At 46.3% G+C, this 20,954-nt stretch overlaps 1 protein-coding gene across 1 annotated transcript; it reads left to right on the top strand.

Moving 5' to 3' along the window:
* Positions 1-411: 411 nt before the first annotated feature.
* On the top strand, positions 412-20,265 carry TTI2 (TELO2 interacting protein 2). The gene is made up of 9 exons (XM_068107456.2): positions 412-1,101; positions 2,660-2,898; positions 3,013-3,199; positions 4,118-4,210; positions 4,902-5,095; positions 11,824-11,967; positions 12,105-12,276; positions 17,694-17,780; positions 19,291-20,265. The coding sequence occupies exons 1-8, from the start codon at positions 538-540 to the stop codon at positions 17,769-17,771; spliced, it is 1,671 nt and encodes a 556-aa protein (XP_067963557.2). The 5' UTR covers positions 412-537; the 3' UTR covers positions 17,772-17,780; positions 19,291-20,265.
* The last annotated feature ends 689 nt before the right edge of the window (positions 20,266-20,954 follow it).

Consider the following 20,954-nt stretch of genomic DNA (forward strand, 5'->3'; position numbering starts at 1 on the left):
CTCCTCCCCTTCCCACCTCCCCCAATTAAATGAAGTCGTTCGCTTGACGCAATTATTTAGTTTGGTGTATGTTGGTATATGATGGGCCGAATGGTTTCCTGCGTCAAATTTCATCATCATGACCTTCGTCATCATCGTCATCGTACGATATATAAAGCAGTTTCCTGTCGTTCATTTTCTCCGTTTCAGCAAAACCTGACGTTTGTACGTGTTTCAGTGTTTGTTTGTTAGTTTTATTTTCATGTCCAGTAATTCTTCTTCCGCTTTCCGCTTCCGTCACAACTGGGAGTAACGATCGGTGCGGTGTATTGTTGAAAGCGCTGCTTGGATCAGTCTAAAAAATGTGATTTTATTTCTGATTTTATTCGATTGTGACATACATGCATATACATAGCACTGAATATCTATACCGGAGAACGAAAAATTGATCTGAATTGTTTGCAATTAATTAATTTAGCTTGCTAGAACGAACACAACAGTTTGAATTAGGGAACGAATCGTCTTTACAACAACGTGTGTGCAGGGGTCCAGGGGACCATGGCGATCGGATTAGACGTATTAATTGAGCGATTAGGTTTGCGGGATTTGGCGGATCGAGTTCGGTTTGATGACCTGTCTCCAGATGATGGTCTCGAAGGACCGGCCAATGGACCGGAAGCCCCGGACAATGGACCGGAAGGACCGAATAATGGTTCCGTAAGACCAAATAATCATAATGGTTCCGAAGGACCGAATAATGGTTCCGAAGGCCCGAATAATGGTGCTGCGCTGGTGCTCCATCGCTTGGCCGATCGCCTTGGGTCCGGATCATTGCCGGAAGATCCCGGTACTTGGTTGGATCGGTTCTTCTCGTTGGTCGAGGGATCTTGGCTCTTTGGACTAGACCTCGGTTCCGTGGAGCCGTTGGTTCGCGCTCACCGAGCTCTGACGAGCGCTGCCAGGACCTTTTTGGCGCTGCCCAAGTGTCCACCTATCGGCGGCGGCAATCTCCCTGCTGAGGTGTACGTGGACCTTCGGGACCGAGCACCGGGTCTACTCCGAGCGTTCGAGCGTCTGCTCGCCAAGGGCGTCGATCTGAGGGAACGTTCGGACAAGGGACGGGTCAGTACTGTGGAATGATGGGTCCTTGGTACTCGGACCCGGTGGTTCGTACTTGGACACCGAGGAAATGACTTATTAAGCTGATTAGAGATGGATCGACATGACGTGTGGATTAAGAACGGGTTGAACAGACGGAATAACAGCACGAAGGTCACGTGGTACAGTTGGGTCTCATCCTGGATTTCCAAAATGAACGTTGATCCCAAAACGGAGATATCCATGTAAATTATGGACATCGAGATCGATACTGGACGACAAGGGAATATAAGCTTTTGGCTTTGTCCTCTTTGGTCTTGATTGGCACGACCTAAAGGAGACCCTGGGGGGTCCGACCCGTGACCTCACGCTTTGTGCGTCTTGTGTGTCAATATGAACCATTTGGCGGAGGAAAATGACGTTTGGACCACCATGCCCGTGTCCCCAATGTTTCTATGATGTTCCTTGTTGGGATCCATGCACACTGTCACCTTTTTCCATGTTTAATTTGGTCGTTTGGACCACCATGCCCGTGTCCCCAATGTTTCTATGATGTTCCTTGTTGGGATCCATGCACACTGTCACCTTTTTCCATGTTTAATTTGGTCGTTTGGACCACCATGCCCGTGTCCCCAATGTTTCTATGATGTTCCTTGTTGGGATCCATGTACACTGTCACCTTTTTCCATGTTTAATTTGGTCGTTTGGACCACCATGCTCGTGTCCCCAATGTTTCTATGATGTTCCTTGTTGGGATCCATGTACACTGTCACCTTTTTCCATGTTTAATTTGGTCGTTTGGACCACCATGCTCGTGTCCCCAATGTTTCTATGATGTTCCTTGTTTGGATCCATGTACACTGTCACCTTTTTCCATGTTTAATTTGGTCGTTTGGACCACCATGCCCGTGTCCCCAATGTTCTATGATGTTCCTTGTTTGGATCCATGTACACTGTCACCTTTTTCCATGTTTAGTTTGGTCGTTTGGACCACCATGCCCGTGTCCCCAATGTTCTATGATGTTCCTTGTTTGGATCCATGTACACTGTCACCTTTTTCCATGTTTAGTTTGGTCGTTTGGACCACCATGCCCGTGTCCCCAATGTTCTATGATGTTCCTTGTTTGGATCCATGTACACTGTCACCTTTTTCCATGTTTAATTTGGTCGTTTGGACCACCATGCTCGTGTCCCCAATGTTTCTATGATGTTCCTTGTTGGGATCCATGTACACTGTCACCTTTTTCCATGTTTAGTTTGGTCGTTTGGACCACCATGCCCGTGTCCCCAATGTTCTATGATGTTCCTTGTTTGGATCCATGTACAGTCACCTTTTTCCATGTTTAGTTTGGTCGTTTGGACCACCATGCCCGTGTCCCCAATGTTCTATGATGTTCCTTGTTTGGATCCATGTACACTGTCACCTTTTTCCATGTTTAATTTGGTCGTTTGGACCACCATGCCCGTGTCCCCAATGTTTCTATGATGTTCCTTGTTGGGATCCATGCACACTGTCACCCCATGTTGAATTTGATGTACTAATCTATTGTCCTGACCGAGTGTGCTCACACCATGTGTGCAGCAATGCGTGTGCAGTGTGCTGCGAGCCTCCGGCCCGAACCTCCTGCTTCTCGCTGTGACTTTCATCGAGCCGCATACCTGGAGTGGTCCTGCTGCCGTCCACGCCGCAGCGCAGTTGCTGTCATTGTTGCGCCGCATGTCGGATGTTCAAGATGACCAGATGCTGCTCAGCCCAGAGCCCGGGCACAACCGTGGCCTGGCGAAAGCGGCGTTGGCAATCCTCCGTCCCGTGCTTACGAGGTCTGTGCGTACCGGGTCAACTGGTGGTCAGTGACAACGTGTCCGTACAATTGTGTATTCCTCACCGTTCAATATTGTACGGCTGGGCGTGTGGAATTGTCCGTGTGATTTCAGAGAGACGTGGGCAGAAGACGAGAGCAGTCGACACGTGTTTGTTTGGCTGTGTCTGCACATCGTTCGACCGAGCCTAGCTCCGCACATCCCCGCACTGTTGCCTCCCTGTCTCATCCTCTTGGATGATTATCGCCTTCCAAATCAACTGCTTGGCCTCCAGTGCATAAAACACATCATCGCCAATACAGTGAGCTCGTCGCTCGTCACCAGCGCGGATGGGTTGAGCATTTGGTTCACTTTTTCTTTCTTTCTGTCTACGGATGTCAATATGTGATCATGGAAATACTTGATTGCAGTTTAGCAGTACTTTGTGCTGAATTTGGCAAATTGTACGGAATCTAAACCCAAGTGCACATGCGTAGAGAGGAGGGAGACGATATGTTTTACTCTGTCTGCCTGTCTGACAGTCAAACAAAATTGAAAATCATTCCAAATAGGAAATGTACTGTTTTTAGGGACATTATGAAGGACACAAACAACAGGTACCAATAACGAATTAAATGTTTGAAATAAGGAGGTGTAACAGACGTGCGGCAACAGCGGTAAACTTCCAGGATTTTTCCTTAACAGCCTTTAAAACCTTTATTTTAATTTAACTTGAAGTATGTACTCCAACACTGTCGAACAAAAATCACCTTCATGCCATTTTCAAGAACTCCAGTTTAGCAGAACTTGGACTAAACATTACACCATCTTGACCAATCAAATGTGCCTGCTTTGCGCTCTCTCTCAGCATTGGGGAATATCGAGATTCAGACAAAATCACGGCTCGTGGGAAATACAGATAGTGTTCAGCGACGCAAAGCAAGAGTTTAAAAGACCCTTCCCATGTCCTTTTTCTCAAGACTGCGTGGGGTCAGGTGTTCTATGAACTCTCATTTTTAATTATGTAATTATTATTATTGTTATTTTATTTTTATATATGTACTCTACACCTTGTTGACTCATTCCTACCATGTTTGTCTTTTTCTCCATCCATTGACCCAATGACGTTGGTGTGTGTGTGTGTGTGTGTGTGTGTGTGTGTGTGTGTGTGTGTGTGTGTGTGTGTGTGTGTGTGTGTGTGTGTGTGTGTGTGTGTGTGTGTGTGTGTGTCTGCATGTAGCCAGCTGCAGTGCTGCGCTGGCAGGATCGGGCTGAGGTCATCTACCATGCCATCCACAAGCAGCTGTACTCACGAAATGCACAACTACTACAGGTAATCACGAAATGCACTACTACAGGAAATGCACTACTACAGGTAATATCATGAACTTCTGTTCTTTCGTGCTTGTTCTTCCCACCTCCAACCCACCCCGTCCTCCCTCGCTGTTCACAACCTCCTTTTCCTTTTCACTCTTCTCCCTCCTACCCCATCTCCACTGTTTTACACTCAACCTTCAACTCTGACCCCAACTCACCATTTTCAATTTGACTACTTCGTTGTTACCTGCAAAGCTTTTCTTATTTTGATCCTTTCTTCAGTAATAATACTGTAATAAAAATGTAATAATAAAAACACATGGTTTGGTCATGTGTTGAGGAAGGATGAAAGTGACTGGTTGAGAAGAGTGATGGAAATGAATGTAGAAGGAAGTAGAGGACGGGGAAGACCGAGAAAGACTTGGCTAAAGATGGTCGAAGAAGAAATGCGGGCAAGGGGGTTAACATGGAGAGATGCAGAAAATAGGGCAAAATGGAGAAGATTGTCATGGGGACCGCAAGGCTAACCCCCGCTCATGCAGGGGAAATGGCCTTAAATTGCATGTTGTTGTTGTTGTTGTTGTTCAGTAATAATACGAGTATATTGAACGTTTATAACAGAAGTTGAGTGTTCCTCAATGTGCATTCTCATCAACGTACTTAATTTGAGTTCACGTGAATCGCTGTGTCCGCCATCCTTCCTGCAGGCCACCTATCCCTGTTTGCTTAACATGCTCACCGTGATCGAGGAGGGCAGAACGACCACTGGTGCGCGTCCCCTTCAAACGGGGCCTGGGCGAACCGACGCGGTCGTTCGGCTGACATTGTGGCACGTGGGGATAGAGGAATGTGAGGATGTGCGTCTGGCATACATCCAGGCCCTGGCTCCACTAATAGACAGGTAATTGTAATCTGCACCGGCATCGTAGCAGTCGGCACATGTACGTTGGGAGTTTGATTTATCCGCTGTTATCAGGTTTATGGACTTCGTGATGAATGGAAACTTCCACCATTTTAACTTTACCTGAGTCAGATTGAATGAATTTTTTTTTTGTATACAAGGTTAAGGCTTGTGGAAGAGCCAGTGCACTGAACGGATCATGATTCAGCAAAACAAAAGGAACAGTAGAGAAAGGGGGGAAACACCAACAGCTGTTTGTGTCCCGAACCCATCTCTCTCTGTACCCACCTTTCCCAGTCAAATCCAGCTTCTCCTGGACTCTGTGTCCTTCTCTCCTGACAAGGTGGAGACGTTTTTGTCAAATCTCGACTCTGATTCTGCAACTGGACCAGACGGCATCAGCCCACGGGTCCTAAAATCCTGCTCTGCCACTGTTTCACACCCTCTCTCTGTTCTCTTCACCCTCTCTTTTGCTCAAGCTCATCTGCCATCAGCTTGGAAATCAGCCAACATTACTACTTTACACAAAAAATGTGCAAAAACAGTTTACCACTTGCAACTACAGACCAATCAGCCTGCTCCCAATTATCAGCAAGGTCATGGAATCCATCATTGCTTTGGATATAAAAATCCTTCCTCTTCTCCAATGGCTTGATCTCGGATCATCAATTTGGATTCAGACCAGGTCATTCTACTCTGGACATGCTGCTTCTGCTGTCTCAACAATGGATGGAGGTCCTCAATGCCAAACAGAAAACCAGAGCTGTCCGTTGACATATCATGTGCCTTCGATACGGTCTGGCACCCCGCTCTGCTCACCAAACTCTCCTCCTATGGTATCCATGGTAATCTCCACGCATGGCTTGCGGACTTCCTCTCTGGTCGGAGTCAACGTGTGGCCCTGAATGGGTTTCTCTCATCTCCCCTTCCTGTTCAGGCTGGAGTTCTTCCAAGGCAGTGTTCTGGGCCCTGTGCTTTTTCTGGTCTTCATCAATGATCTCTCTGACTCTCTTGAAAATCCTCTCTATCTCTTTGCTGATGACTCCACTCTCTGCTGCTCCATACCTCATCCCTCAATTCGGCAGTCTGCAGCCTCCTCACTCTCTGCAGACCTGGACAAAATCACAGATTGGTCAAACAAGTGGAACATGTCTTTCAATCCTGACAAATCTCACACTCTTACTATGTCTCTCCGAAAAGACCGACTGGACAACCCTCCCATCCACTTTCTCAACAATCCTCTCCAAGAAGTTCTGCCATTCAACCTTTTGGGTCTCACTATCTACCATGATCTTTCCTGGGAAAACCACATTTCCAAGCTGGCCTCCAAAGCTAGTCGCCGGCTGGGCATCCTCCATCGTGCGAAGTCCTTCCTTGGCACACCTGAGCGCCTCACCACATACAAGGCTTTCATCCGCAGCTCAATGGAATACTGTTCTCCCCTCTGAGCCGGTGCTCCTGCCTCACACCTAGCTCAGCTTCACGTTGTTGAAACCAAAGCTTTCAGAATCATTGGAATATCCCGCGATGAAGCTAACTCCGAGGGCCTTTCACTCGCTTACCGCAGGCAGGTTGGTGGCCTTTCTGTCTTCTACCGACTCCTCTCCGGCCTAGCTCTCCCAGCTCTGTCTGTGCTCTGTCCCCTAAATATCCCTACAGGTTGCACAAGATCTGCCTGCAACCCTCTTATGGTTAAACTGCCAAAATCAAGACTCTCTGCTCACCTTCACTCTTTCATTCCCCTTTTCTTCTGCCTCTGGAACAAACTCCCCCACTCCCTTCAATCCCACTCCTCCCTCCAGGTCTTTAAAACAGCTGTTCACCACCATCTCTTATCTTCCCCCATCCAAAACCTTGATCTTTTCTACCCCCGTTAATGCACCCCAGATCCACTTTTTCGAAATAACAACTAGGTTCCTGGAAGTCCTAGCAGTGTCCATGTGTTTTATACTTCTCCCACCCCCCCCCCCCCCTTTCCCTTGCCTCCTCCCCCCAAGCCCTCTCCCTCCCACAGATCTCCCGATGTCCCTGCTTTCAAATGTTGTCTTGTGTGCTTCCGTCTCTCATCCCCATCTTGTCTCCCGCTCCTTTTATCATGTGGTTGATGTGTCGGTTTGTCTTTTTGTGATCAATGTTACCTTTTACATGAGCCTCGATCTTGTATACAAAAAAACACCAAAAAAAAGCTGAGTTGAAGGACAAAATAGAGGGGGCCACTTACAAACAATGGGTGTGGGTAGGAATAAGATGTAGGGGAGGATGCATGGGGTGGAGATGATGGATACAGAAAGAAAATCTGCAAATTTGGAAAGAGGTGGGTTTGGGGGCGGGGGGTGGTGGTGGGGGGGGGGGGGGTGAGGGGGTGGAGGCGGTTAACGGGGGTAGAAAAGACCATGGTTTTGGATGGGGGATGGTCTGAGATGGTGGGGTACAGCTGTCCTGAAGACCTGGAATAATAAGAGGAAGAAACCTGGGAAGAAGGACATTGGAGAGAATGTGGAAGTTGGTTCCACAGGTGGATAGAGGAATGAATGAGTGGAGGTGAGCAGTGATCCTGGATTTAGGTAGTTTCACCAGAGGAGGGTTTATAGTGGACTGTGCAAGTCTTGCAGAAACCTGGAGGGGTGGGACAAAGCAAGGAAAGAGCAGAGGGCGCAAGACCAGAAAGGAGATTGCAGAAGACAGAGAAAGATAGAATTATCTTTAGCACTGAACATTCCAATCGTCCTAAAGGCCTTGGTTTCCATGGCGTCAAGCTGATCAAGGCGTGAGGCAGGGGTGCTAACCCAAAAGGTAGAGCAGTACTCCATGAAGCTGCGGATGAAGATTTTGTAGTTGGATGGAGTTCAGGTGTGCCAAGGAAGGACTTTCTATGACGCAGAATGCCCAGCCGGCGACTGACTTTGGAGGCCAACTTTATAATGTGGTTTCCCAAGAAAGATCATTGGGATAGCGAGACCCTGGAGTTTCCTAGCAACTAACAACTAACGCTACCAACTCGGCCCTGGAGATAGAGAAAGATGACAGGTTGAGGTGCGTCTGGGTTTGTGGCCGACCAGCTAAGATCAACGTGGGGTTCTCCTTATCCAGTGCACGGAGTGTTGCTTTTAATGTTTCCTCGTTCACCCCTCTCACTCATTTATCTCTCCTTGTGGGACCAGAATGGCACTAGTTGTGTGGACCTGATGAACCGACCCTCTTTCGCAGCTCTCGGGCACACCTCAACAGTCAACACTGACTCGCCCTTGGACTCGTGGTCCAACACTGTCATTTGCACTGGCTGCCTCCAAACTCAACTGTTCCCTCCTCCCCTCAGCCTTTGGTCGTTATTTGTCAAGGCCGCATCCACACTCTTCTTCGCTTGGAGCACAATTTTCTGAAACCCACTACATTTTAGAAAAATTGCAAGTTGCATTTGCACCAAAGCTTTGCCTGAAGTCAATTGAATATTGGCAGTGATGAAATATCATCGCCTGAAGGGAATTATTGGATGTCCTTTTAACTTCATTGGAATCCATAATTGGGCAGACTGTGCTTGAGGCTAGATAGCTGGGTTTCCGATGGGAAATAAACAACTTGCTATCAAAGTGTGATCTTCAAATGTTGGTCCATGCTCTGTCATGCGGCTCTTGAGCAACCGTCCAGACTCGATATTGTTGCCGTTTTGGAAGACCTCGGGGAGACGCATCCAGCACATAATGGTTTCCTCGTGTAGTTATATCTGCAGCAATTTTGTTTCGCTAAATTACCTCTCTCCTCGTATCGGTGGACAGGGAAATGTGCTGTTCGTGCAGCAGATTTAAACTCGTGTTGTTCTCTTTCTAAATCACCTCTCTCACTCTCTCCCTGCACCTCTTTGCAGTGCATCCAAACACGCATTTGCAACACACATCATTGCACCTCACTACAACTTACAACCACATTGCAACTTACTAAAGAGCATCAAGAAATGGACCAGGAGTGCGAATCTTGTCAGCAACAGCAGAACAAAGCACAACAAATGTGCGAGCTTTGGCGTGAGATTCATTGTCGAACCATGGGCTTGGTCAATGAGTGCAGCAATGGGGAGACTGCACTGCTAAAGCTCAAGCTACGCTGAAGGGGGCAGACCCCAGTACCACACCACTCTATGGAACTTTATAAGCATGAGAATTCCAGGATTTGGAGTTGGCACGTGTCCTGGGAAGGTGAAGGATCCAAGGCGGAACCTCTGTGAGAATATACAGGATGGTGCCATAGTGCAGAGATTTTACGAACCGTGGAGCTTCTCTGGACATGCCGGCTGACACACACTCTCTCTCTTTCTAACCCTACTGTTACGGATTCGTCACTTCCGTTGTTGTGGTTTTCATCCACTGTAAACATTTCTGATTCCATGTATTATTAATATTATTGTTGTCATTTAAAGAGAATCGATATTTCTATTTTCAAAAGTTAATGTTGTAAATGAAACAGGAACTGGACGGTGACGAAGCGGAAGGAAAAGAAAGAGGGCGGAGCGAGTCGAGTCGGACAAGAAAGCCGAGTTGCTCCGAGTTCTGAAACGAACGTTGGCGAGCTAGAGTCACTAGCGAACTTTCGGGTTTCCGGGATGGGAAATTCCTGTGACAGAGTTGTCATCGCTGTGATCGATCAACCTGCGTGTCAGGTTTTGGGCGTTGGATTCCGAGGGGAATTAGTGCCGGGCCGGTACAGCAAGAGCGGGTCGTCGGCCATTTTGACTTGCGCAGGACTTGTGCTTCGCTTGCGGCTTCGTTTCTTTTCGACCATTGTCACCGCATTCAGACGTCGATCTGGGGCGTGTGTGTGACGTGGCTTTTTGAAGGTTACTTCGTCCATACCCGAGGGTGTGATCTCTCAGTCGCCTGTAGGGCGCCTTTGGATTTCCCAGTCACCTTGAGGGCGCCTTTGTGCAGCGTCGGCTGTGACTGTACTTGCCATCCGCACGGGATTCTGGTCTCGATTGGACCTCGTTCTGGCGATCGCTGGAGCGAATCAACGTTGCCTTGAAGCCGGGAATAAGAGACATTGGGGAATGTTCTTGTTTCACTCACTTGGAGCACAGTGAGTTATATATTACAAAACTGATGGTACCATCATAGGACATATTGATTGTACTTTTGAATACTATTGTTGTTGTACTATTATTCTTGTGTGATCTTAATACAATATTTGTTTGTGAGTAACAATTGGTGTGGCTTCTCCATTGATCTTTGACACACAGAATAACACATTTTTCTGCCGTGACTCCTCTCGGGGCTCGGAGGTACACCGTGACCAGGGGGTCGGGGAGGAGCACGTAACACTACTTAATTTGTTCACTTGGAACACACAAAAGCGTGTACAACGATTGCACCCTCGACCCGTTCAGGGTTGGGTTACTGACCCCCATTCGCGATTTCCTAACTCTAACAACTCGCCACAAGCATTCGCCTGCACTTCTCCCCACATGGTGCACCACATCATTACCCACTTTCTTGCAAATACGTGTCCTTTTGATCGTTATAAACTTTCTAAACTGCCCAATCGTCTTTTCTCCATTGGTTATTTAGACTATAGTGTGTTCTAGAGACAGGGAGTTCTGATATGGGAGCATACGCTGGATCAGCACGTTGCTGCGTCCTTGGACAACTCCTCAGCACCATCCCGACATACACCACTGTGTGTGCTACGGAATGAGATGTTTTTACGGCGGCCAGAGTGCAAATCCTGCCAGCAACCTCCTTGAGAGAGGACCCAGTACCCCGGTACTTTTTTCGCCGACCTCGGAAGGATGACAGGCTGAGTCAACCCCACCTGGTATTAATTCAACAGCTGAACGGGATTCGACCTTAGGATACCAAGTCTGCCGCCCTAACCATTAGGCCAACACCATTCCAATATGGTTAGTGATTAGCCAATGTCCCACTTGCGGTATCGCTCGGCCGTTCTTGATTGACAGCAGTGGGGTGTTGGGAGCACAGTTTCCCATCTGGGTGATTAATTTGCCAGACAGGTAAAGCGGGGCTAGACGCTGAATTCTGCCTAAATTAAGCATCTCATATTGCGTTTGTGGTTGCCTCGCAACCCATTGTGACACGGAGTTATCTGCGGCTCGTGGGCTTCAGGGTCACCAGCTGGGAGGCAGGTCCTAATACTCCCTTTGCGACCACCGAATCTGTAACAATACATTTCTGTGACCTGAAATCCACCAGAATGACTCTTAAGGGACTCGGATGGCATTGAGTTCAGGAGTATTTGTGTGGATACGTTGGAGGAGGAAGAGCAATGGTACGATCCGTTATCACCCAACAATCCCAAGAATTGAACTGATGGGCCGAATGCATTTTGCCACATCCTTTTTTGAAACATTTATCCTTGGCTGAGTCTCCTTTTGGGAATAATTGTCATCATGGCATTATGGGTCTTGAGCACATTGTTTGCTAGCATCAGGACAAATGTGCTCTGACTTTTGGCCTTCTGTTTCATAAAGCTCTCTCTTGCCTGAGAAGAAGAAGCATATGATAGCCCTCACATTGTTGTTTGTAAAATTCAAGCACTTTTGCTGCTAGGCCAAAAGTTCATAATGGCACAATATGGAAAACTTTATCTTCATTATGGTTATGAAATACAAGTAGGTACTCATCTATCCACTGTCTACCTTTTTACCTTTGTCTGAAACCGTATAACGGATGTTGTCCCTCACGGTGTAGCATAATCCACATTAATCCTTATTTTTTCTCTGAAAGACTGCAGGTGGGAGCTGTCCGACACATGAAACTGCTGTTGCCCACACTGATCAGCTTCCTTCAGGCGTGGGATGGACCCGACGGCAAGACCCGCCAAGCGGCACTCAACTCCCTCATGCACATGATACGTCACGCTTGGCCGCGGTGTGCAACCTCGTGTACCGCGAGCATCCAAAAATCACCGGATTCTCCTTCATTTCTCTCTCCTGCTCAAATGTTGCACCTTCATTCCATCTTTCATTGGCATCTATACGTGTCCCTCTTTGTCACCACACCCTCAGACTAATCCACCGCCGCGGTGAGTTGGTTCAAGCCTTGCTGCGTTTTGTTTGCGAGGTTTCCGGTGGGTCTTTGGAAGGACCTCCTCTGGCACAGAACGTCCAGCAGACGCTATTGGAGGGAGCTACTGAATGCCTGGTTCTGTTAGACCGTGCAAGCCTTGGAGATGTCAAGGTGAATGGACAAAGTACACGCTCCATTTATCACGCTTCTGTCATAACTACCCGTCACAAACCAAGGATTATAATTCGATCGGCAAACAATTTGGGGTCAATCGACTGTGCCCAAAACGTGATTTTATTAACAGGAATGGCAGAAAATGATATTTGATACACAAACATGGAACTATGCAAAATATACTGTGCTGTGCTTGACTTCTTCCTCTCCACTCGCTCTCTCTCATCATCAGCATCATGATTTATACATTATCATAACATGTGAGAGTATAACCTTTCCCCCGCCTCTCCCCCACCCCGCACACACACTCTCTCCTTCCCCGATATTTTACTCTTTTTTTTTTTTTTGGTGGTCAAGGTCAAGGCGTTTTGATGGTTAAGGCTCGTGGAAGAGCTGGAATACAGAACAGATCAGGACACAACGTAACAAAGTGAACAACAGAAGAAAGGGGAAATGCCAACAGCAGGGCAGTGAGCGGGAGAAAGTATACGGAGATGGACAAAAAGGGATGCAGGTAATGATGAGGGGTAGAGGAGAATGCAAGGGTGGACAAGATGGATACATAAGCAAAGTTTTTGGAGGGGTGGGGATGGTTTAATGGGTGGAGAAAAGATTATGGTTTTGGATGGGGGTGGGGGGAGGGGTGACTTGATAGTGTGGTGAACAGCTGTCTTGAAGACCTGGAGGGAAGAATGAGATTGAAGAGAATGTGGAAGGTGGTTCCACAGGTGGGGAAAAAGAGGAATAAATGAGTGGAGGTGAGCATTGGTTCTGGATGTGGGCAGTTTCACTAGGCGGAGGTTGCTAGTGGACCGTGTGGGTCCTGCAGAAACCTCGAGGAATGAGGGTTGTTGGGGGGGTGGGGGGGAACAAAGCAAGGAAAGGGCAGAGGATGCTTGAAAGACACATTCCAAGTGTTTGACCAGGTTGTGATTTTGTCAAGGTCTGAGGAGAGGGAAGAGGCTGCTGCCTGTCTACCTGAAGGATGAGGGATGACACAGCAGAGAGTGGAGTCATCAGCAAAACGATAAAGAGGATTTCCCAGAGTCAGAGAGATCATTGATGAAGATTAGGAATAAGATGTGGTCTAGAACACTGTTTTGGAGTTCTTCAACCTTGACATGGAGAGGAGAAGAAAGGATTCCGTCGAGAGCCACACGTGAGCTACGAGAGTGGAGAAAGTCAGTAAGCCAAGAGTAGAGTTGGCCTTGGATTCCATAGGGAGACAGTTTGGAGAGTAAGGTGGGATGCCAGGCTGTATCGAAAGCTCAAGATATGTCAAGAGAGAAGGCCCTGATCTCATGTCTGATATTGAGGGCCTTAACCATTCATTGTTGAGAGAGTGGAAGATGCATGTTCAAGGTAGATTGATCACGTCTGAATCCAAATTGATGATCTGGGTTGAGGGTGTTGGAGAAAAGGAATGATTTTATGTCAACTAGTGCGATGATGAATTCCGTGACCTTGCTGATGAGTGGAAGTAAGGTAATTGTTCTGTCGTTAAGGGGATCATTTTTTGCATCATTTTATGTAATGCTGTGATTTCCAAGCAGATGGAAGATGACCAGTGGTAAATGAAAGGGTGAAGAGGAAGTGTAAGAGCAGCAGAGCACGTCTTTAGAACGTGTAAGCTGATGCCATCGGGTACATTGCAGAGTCAGAGTCGAGGTCCACCTTCTCAGATGCAAAGGACACAGAACCCAGGAGCAGTTGGATACGACTGGGAAGGGTGGGTACAGAGAGAGAGTGGTTCGGGCCACAATATTTTGAAGCACACACAGAATTGAGGTATTCAGCCTTCTCATGAGCGGAGTTGGCTGTGGTACCATTTGAAGTGAAGGGAAGGCATGGAAGGGGGATGATATTTTCACCAGAGACAGACCAAGGTGCTGCTGGGTTTTAGAGGAGGGAGACGAGTTTGAAAGTTTAATGTTGAGATTGGACAGATGTTATTTTCTGGCTCTCCTGAGAGTAGACACACGTTTGTTGCGAGCTTTGTGGAATGATCTGAGGTTGCCTTTGGCTGGATTTGCCTTCCAGGAGGAGATGCAATTGTTTTAAACTTTAAAGCAACTGCCTCACCACAGGATTCAGAGTTTCAAGAGTGCGAGACGGGTAAGGTAACTGAACATGAGATGGGATGAATCTGTGCATAAAAGAGAGCAGGTTTCTGAGGAGGAATTCCAGAGCTGAAGTAATATCAAGGGCGGTAGATGTCGGAGATAAGTCCTGAAATATGATGGCTGCTTGTAGTCCCTACCAGTTTGCCTGAGTGAACTGCCACACCTGCTGGTACTGAGATAGCTGTGTGAGAATGGCCAGACCGATGTTGACCTTCACAAGCACATGATCCGATAAGACGAGCAAGTTACATTGGCTAGGAAGGTACAATTTGCCAGTGGGAAAATTCATGGATTCAGTCATTCACACAGTCACAGAAGTCCTTTGCAGAAGTGCCATGGTTGGTGAGGGAGGTACCACCACCCAGCCAATTAGAATGGTGACAATCTAAATCACCACATATGAGGAAGAGAGAGTTGGGGTGAATGATTAAAAGTTGGTCGTTGTCATCTGAAAGAGAGTTATAGATGGAGTCGTCACTGTTGGGAGGACGGTACAACACACAGACAAACATTAGGTGTGAGCGGAGGGGAAGTAGCAGCGAGAGGTACTTCTGGGTTTGGGAGGTGGAAGAGAATTGATTGCACAGAGGGTGAGAAATGGAGTTTTTTATGTACATCGCAACTCCGGAGCCAGGACGGGTTTCAAGTCGATCAAACCAGAGGAGACAACAGCCGGGGAGAGACACTAAGGAGTCTGGGACGTCCGGTGGGAGGAAGGATTCTGTTAAACAAATGGTGTCTGGTTTATCGGCAGTGGCCTGGATTGAGAGATCTGTCAATTTGGAAATAAGGCCTGGTTGGTTGAGTTCCGCACAGTTAGGGGTAGGGGAAGGAGCTTCTGATAGGATGTAGGGATGTGGATAGGAGTAAGGAGAGGGTGGGGGAAGCCATGGGGGAGTGTTTGTTGGGATGGGGTGAAGCTGGGAGAGGGAAGAGCAGGGGCTGGGGGGGGGGGTTTGGAAATTTCCGAAATCCAACACTTCCCAAAGCACTGTTCTTTTTTGAATGTCTGAAATGTATTGTTGGGTGCAAGGCCCTCACCAAACACCACAAGTGATTAAAGGTGGGAACTGTAAATGCCAGGAATAAATATCCCACCGATGGCCAACTTAATACTAAATTTGGACGGACTGAGTGAGGTCCAAGCAGATAACTTTGTCCTTATTCCACGCATGTTCTAACACGCCGTTATAAATCGGCATTATTACCAACTAGCAACGGTACCCGCCCTATGGGTGGGGCTTCAATTGGGAGGCCCAAATGAAAAGGCTAAATATCAGAACTTGAAGGCTTTTTTTTCTTTTAAACGATTTATATAAACATCCGTTAAATCTCGATCGGTGCAGCCGTTTGTGCGGCACCCGGGAAAATAACGTCATGCGGGAGCAAGTATCAGCAGGATGTGGCAGTGTGGGAGTCCACGTTTCTGATCCTCCTTCATGCCGAAGTAGCCCACCACTTCTCCAAGCATTCCGCTCTTCAGATCCGCCATGACAGATTTAAGCTTGATACTGAAGACGCGTGCAGTTAGTCCTCCCGATGTCGTATGTACTCCCGATACGTGTTTCCTTCATTGTAAACACTTCCAAATCAACAGTTAAAAGGATTTTGAGCTGATAGCTGTTACGGCCTTGGCAAGATCGATGGAGACAGCGACCTGTTAGCGTATTCACCACCCAAATAGCTATGTGGAATTCTCTCATGTAGAGATTAAACTAATCGTGTTCACAATCGCTATGTCGTATGTACTCCCGATACGTGTTTCCTTCAGTTGAAATGGGTTAGAATTCTCCCAAGCAGGGATGCAACCCGTGTCCTTATAAAAGGTCTTTGTCCAAGGTCACCGAGTCCGATTGAGTCCGTGCAGCGATCGGTGCAGCCGTTTGTGCGGCACCCAGGAAAACAACATCGTCACAATGAGAACAATGAACGTTATGCGAACGCGAATGTTATGCGTGAGTCCAAACCTGAGAATGCTGGAGACTAAAGCTGAAATTGGGAAAACTAAATAGCCTATTTTACTCCTGGAGATCCCAGGATTATCCACCCAAAATATCTTTGCGATCGGTTCAGCAGTTTTTACGGTACCTTCGAACAGACAGACAGACAGACAGACAGACAGAAAGACGGATGGACGGACATTTGGTGAATTATCGTAAGATTTAATCCTCAAGGTATCCCAATTAAGCCCAAACGTTAGTGCGGAAAAAAGATTGTGGGCAATAAACAAACCTGCAACCCTTGAAAATTATTAATAATTTAATAGGCCCAAGGAAGAACACCACAAAATCCCAGATAAAGACACATTTGATAAACACAATACTTAACAATGGCAAATAAACAAATGTTCGCTCTTTCACGAGCCTCGATCGTGAAATGTTCGAATGTTCGCTCTTTCACGAGCCTCGATTTCATGAGCCTCGATTAATAAACTTAACAAATGTTCGCTCTTTCACGAGCTTCGATCTTGTATACAAAAAAAACTAATTCCTTTGCTATGGCCTGACATATGCACACAGTCATGTACACAGAACCAGGTGAGATATTTAGGGCTGGCATTTTGTCACAGAATGACACTAAAGGTGGTGGTAAAGTTTGTAATAGGCTCCGGGGGCTCGAAGCACATCGGTGCCTGGCGGGCACCAGGCCGCATTCACATTTGCTAACAAACCTGGCCATTGACGGTGCCAAGACCACCGAGTAGCATCGACCAATGGCGCGTCACCTTGCTTTCCCCAATCAGAGGTGGCTATGCTGGGAGAGATCAATACCTCCACCTCCCTCCACGAGCTTTATGCTCGACACTTATCCCAAACATGTGGCCATAATACATGGTCAAAAAGTCCTAGTACTATGAGAAACACATAGTGCTAAGGCGTTGTGTTGGCTTAGCGGTTAGGGTGCCAGCTTGGGATCTTGGGATCCTGGGTTCGAATCCCGGTTGATCGCTGAATTAACGCCAGGGGGTTGACTTAGCCTGTCATCCTTCCAAGGTTGGCAAATTGAGTACCATTTCACTGGTAATTCCCTGTTTGTCGCAAGAGGCGACGAACAGGGTTGGTGGCAGGAAGGCAATCCGGCCGTAGAACATTGTTTCAAAAAGGGGACCACCGTGCCTAAAAAAGGCCAACCCCCGCCCTGCGGGGAAAAATGGCCTCTAAAGGCAGTTCCATAGTGCTGAGGCTTTAGCACCAACTACAGACCTCCTCATAAATGCAATAGTATTTCTTGGAAACATTTATGAGGATAAAAAAATTATTTTGATACATTCATGAACTGATCTATCCACAGAACCTGTTAAAAGGAGTGAAACATCATACAGATGACCCCAAGCTGATGGCGTGCATACTGGCAGTGGACAATGCTTGAGCTTGACTGGTATGGATACATCTATCTATCTTTCTTCACATTCTCCCCTCTTTCAGCTCCATCCCTGCCTTTCCCAAAATGTGTTCCCATCAGTGGAGCATCACCATGGGTTACCCATTGCTGGCTCTGATTGGCTCTCTATTCATTGCTCCTGTCACGTTACGTTTCTGCTAAGCGCATCGGAAAGGTGGAGAGACTCCCAGTTGTGTATAAATGTTGCCGCTTTAGCATTGCCGAGACCGGGTTTTGTAACGATGCATGTGACCCCATTAGTCAATTCATCCAGAGCTACAAGGTGTCCCAGAAGTTGTGTCTATGCATATATCCCCCTCCTTTTAATGACTAGAAACACACGTTCCCTAAGGGAGCAGCCAGAGGGGTGGATCACGTGTATGTGCATATCTACTTAGTTAAGTTACATTTGTATGCAAGGTCCTTTTCCTCTTAATTATACACTTTCACACTCGCTTAGCCTATGATGCTTTAGACTCAGCCATGTTATTATCCTCATTATTCCTGCGCTCGCAAAACGAAAAGCAGGGTTAGGCATTCGGCTTCGGCTACGTACGTGCGTGTGCCGTCTGCATTTTAAAAATTCATTTTCTCGGCAACCGTTGGTCCGATTGCCATAAAATTTTATCATAGAAGCGCCTCCGCTTCAATAAATTTTTTATTCATAATTATGACGTCATAGGTCACGTGGTATGGACGCCATCTTGGAACAACGTTACACCCCTATATCTCCCAAACCGCTCAAAGGGAAAAATTTAAACATTGGTCATTGTCAAGTACTCCCCTTGGGGAATAATATATGTTAATGATGATGTCCTCGGTGCCTTTGTTATGACGTCATAATTCCACAAGTACAACACTTATCCGATCATTGTGATTTTTTTTTCTCAGCAACTGTTGGTCTGATGGGCACAAAATTTTCACCATTGGAGTGCCTCCTCCCGTAGAATATTTTTATGATAATCATGACGTCATAGGTCATGTGGTACAGGCGCCATCTTGGAAAAACGGAAAAATGATGCACCTCTATAATCTCCAAAACCGCTGTATGGAAAAAATTGAAACATGGCTCATTGTAAAGAACTCCATATGGGGAATAGGTATTGTTAACGATGACATCATTGGTGCCATAATTATGACGTCATAATTCAACAGGGACAACGCTTTGTCTGATCAGTTTGAAATGTATTGAGCATGATCTATGCAACAATTATATTAGAGAATATCAATTTATGATGTCATCGCTCACGTGGTCTGGCAGCCGTATTGGATCAAAGAATTATTTATTTATTTTTTCAAAAACAGAAGAGTTGGCTCGCAACAAGTTGACTGCGCAGGGTAAGTATTCTATGAATACCATATAGTTATTACTAGCATTGGCCTGCCTTCGGTGGGCAATTTAAAGTGGTGATATTTCCACAAAGTGATGTGTTTTCTGGGACACACTACACCTGAAATTTCTTTTTTCAGACATAATGTAAGTCTATTACCATATTTTGCCTTCCAGCACCACACTGGAATGGCAGCAAAATCGGGCGTACGTCATCGTGGTCAGCTGGTATGCTCATTGAACCGATTCCTGACAGTTCTGGCTCTGATTGGTCGCAACCCAGGGATGCTGCAAGCTGTCAAATTTGCTGCCTGGAACCAATTCCGAAGGTGCACCAACCAAATATGGTTATCCTGTCGACGTGACGTCACACATGGTCGCCCAATATGTGGACGGTCTCTGATGAAATGGCAACAAAGTTTGTTGGCAACGTCTCCGGAGTGACTGTATTGTGCTCTGATGAACACCAAAATGCTTAGCCACAACGTTTTGTAGCATTCCTGTCAAGCATGTCGATAGCACATCAACGTTAATTTTTGGAAAGGTGTGGGTGGCATCAAGTTTACGATGTTTAGACATCAATAAAAATGTTTTTCACAGCTGGGATGGATCACCGAATTGTGCTGCATTGCAACTTGCTCAGTACCACTTGCAGGACTGTCACATGACTCGATACACGTGCATGGCAATTTGTGCCTGCAGTGCACAGTTTGCACGTGCAAATTCTGGATATTCACAGGTAAACTGGGGAACATGTCAAGGCACATATAAATAAATAAAAATAACCACCTTTAGAGGCCATTTTTCCCCGCAAAGCGGGGGTTGGCCTTTTTCGGGAACCGTGGTTGTTGTTGTTTTTTGGTCCCCTTTTTGAAGCAATGTCAAGGCACATGTTGGTTGATTATTATATTGCTAGGGTACATGTCAGTATCATTTTGTGTATTTTTTTATTGGGCATGGGAACTTTTGTTCTGTTAGTATAGATAGCCACATATGCATTAGCTCCATTATATTTTTAAAAAATGAAGAGGATTGCCAGTAACATTATTACAATATTAATATTATTATTTTGTAACAACATTACTATTATTATGCCATTATAATTGGATGGAATTGATTGATTTGTGGTGAAAATAAAGCTTACTTCCGATAGGTGTGCGAACCAGTGACTCTTATCCTATACAGCGTCCATGTGTAAATATAGTCACGTGAAAAAGTAAGTACACCTGATGTAAAGTTTTGACTTTTTCAACATATTTCAACGTACAGCTATTTGATCTTCATTTCAACAATATTGATAGATAAAGGTGATATAATATAACAAATATCATGAAACATTTACATTTTGTAGTCCATTGTATAATTTAAATAAACATAAATGCAAATTTTGCATGTGGAAAAAGTAAGTACACACCTACATTTATCACTACCTCAAATACCTAAAATTAGAATCAGGTGCACCAGCTCACGTGCAAATGATTAGAACATCGTCAGAGAGGATCTTGGAGAAACCCGTCTTATTTAAACCTCAGACATTTAGTTTGGTTTGCTCTTTGTTGTTGAAGTGTGTGGCGTCACCATGCCTAGATCAAAAGAGCTCTCTGAGGCCTTCAGAAAGAAGGTTAAAGATGCCTACGAGTCTCGGAAGGGATTAAAAAAGATCTCCAAACAATTTGAAATCAATCGTTCGACTGTCCGGAAGATCCTCTACAAGTGGAGAAGAGTCCAAACAACTGCCAACTTGTTCAGGCCAGGCCGCGCCAACAAGTTCAGCCTGAGAGCAGACCGCAAGATGCTGAAAGAAGTCTCAAAGAACCCCAGAATGTCATCACGGGACCTAC

The sequence above is a fragment of the Myxine glutinosa genome, chromosome 2, assembly GCF_964187855.1.
Source record: "Myxine glutinosa chromosome 2, kmMyxGlut1.1, whole genome shotgun sequence".
Classification (NCBI taxonomy): domain Eukaryota; kingdom Metazoa; phylum Chordata; class Myxini; order Myxiniformes; family Myxinidae; genus Myxine; species Myxine glutinosa.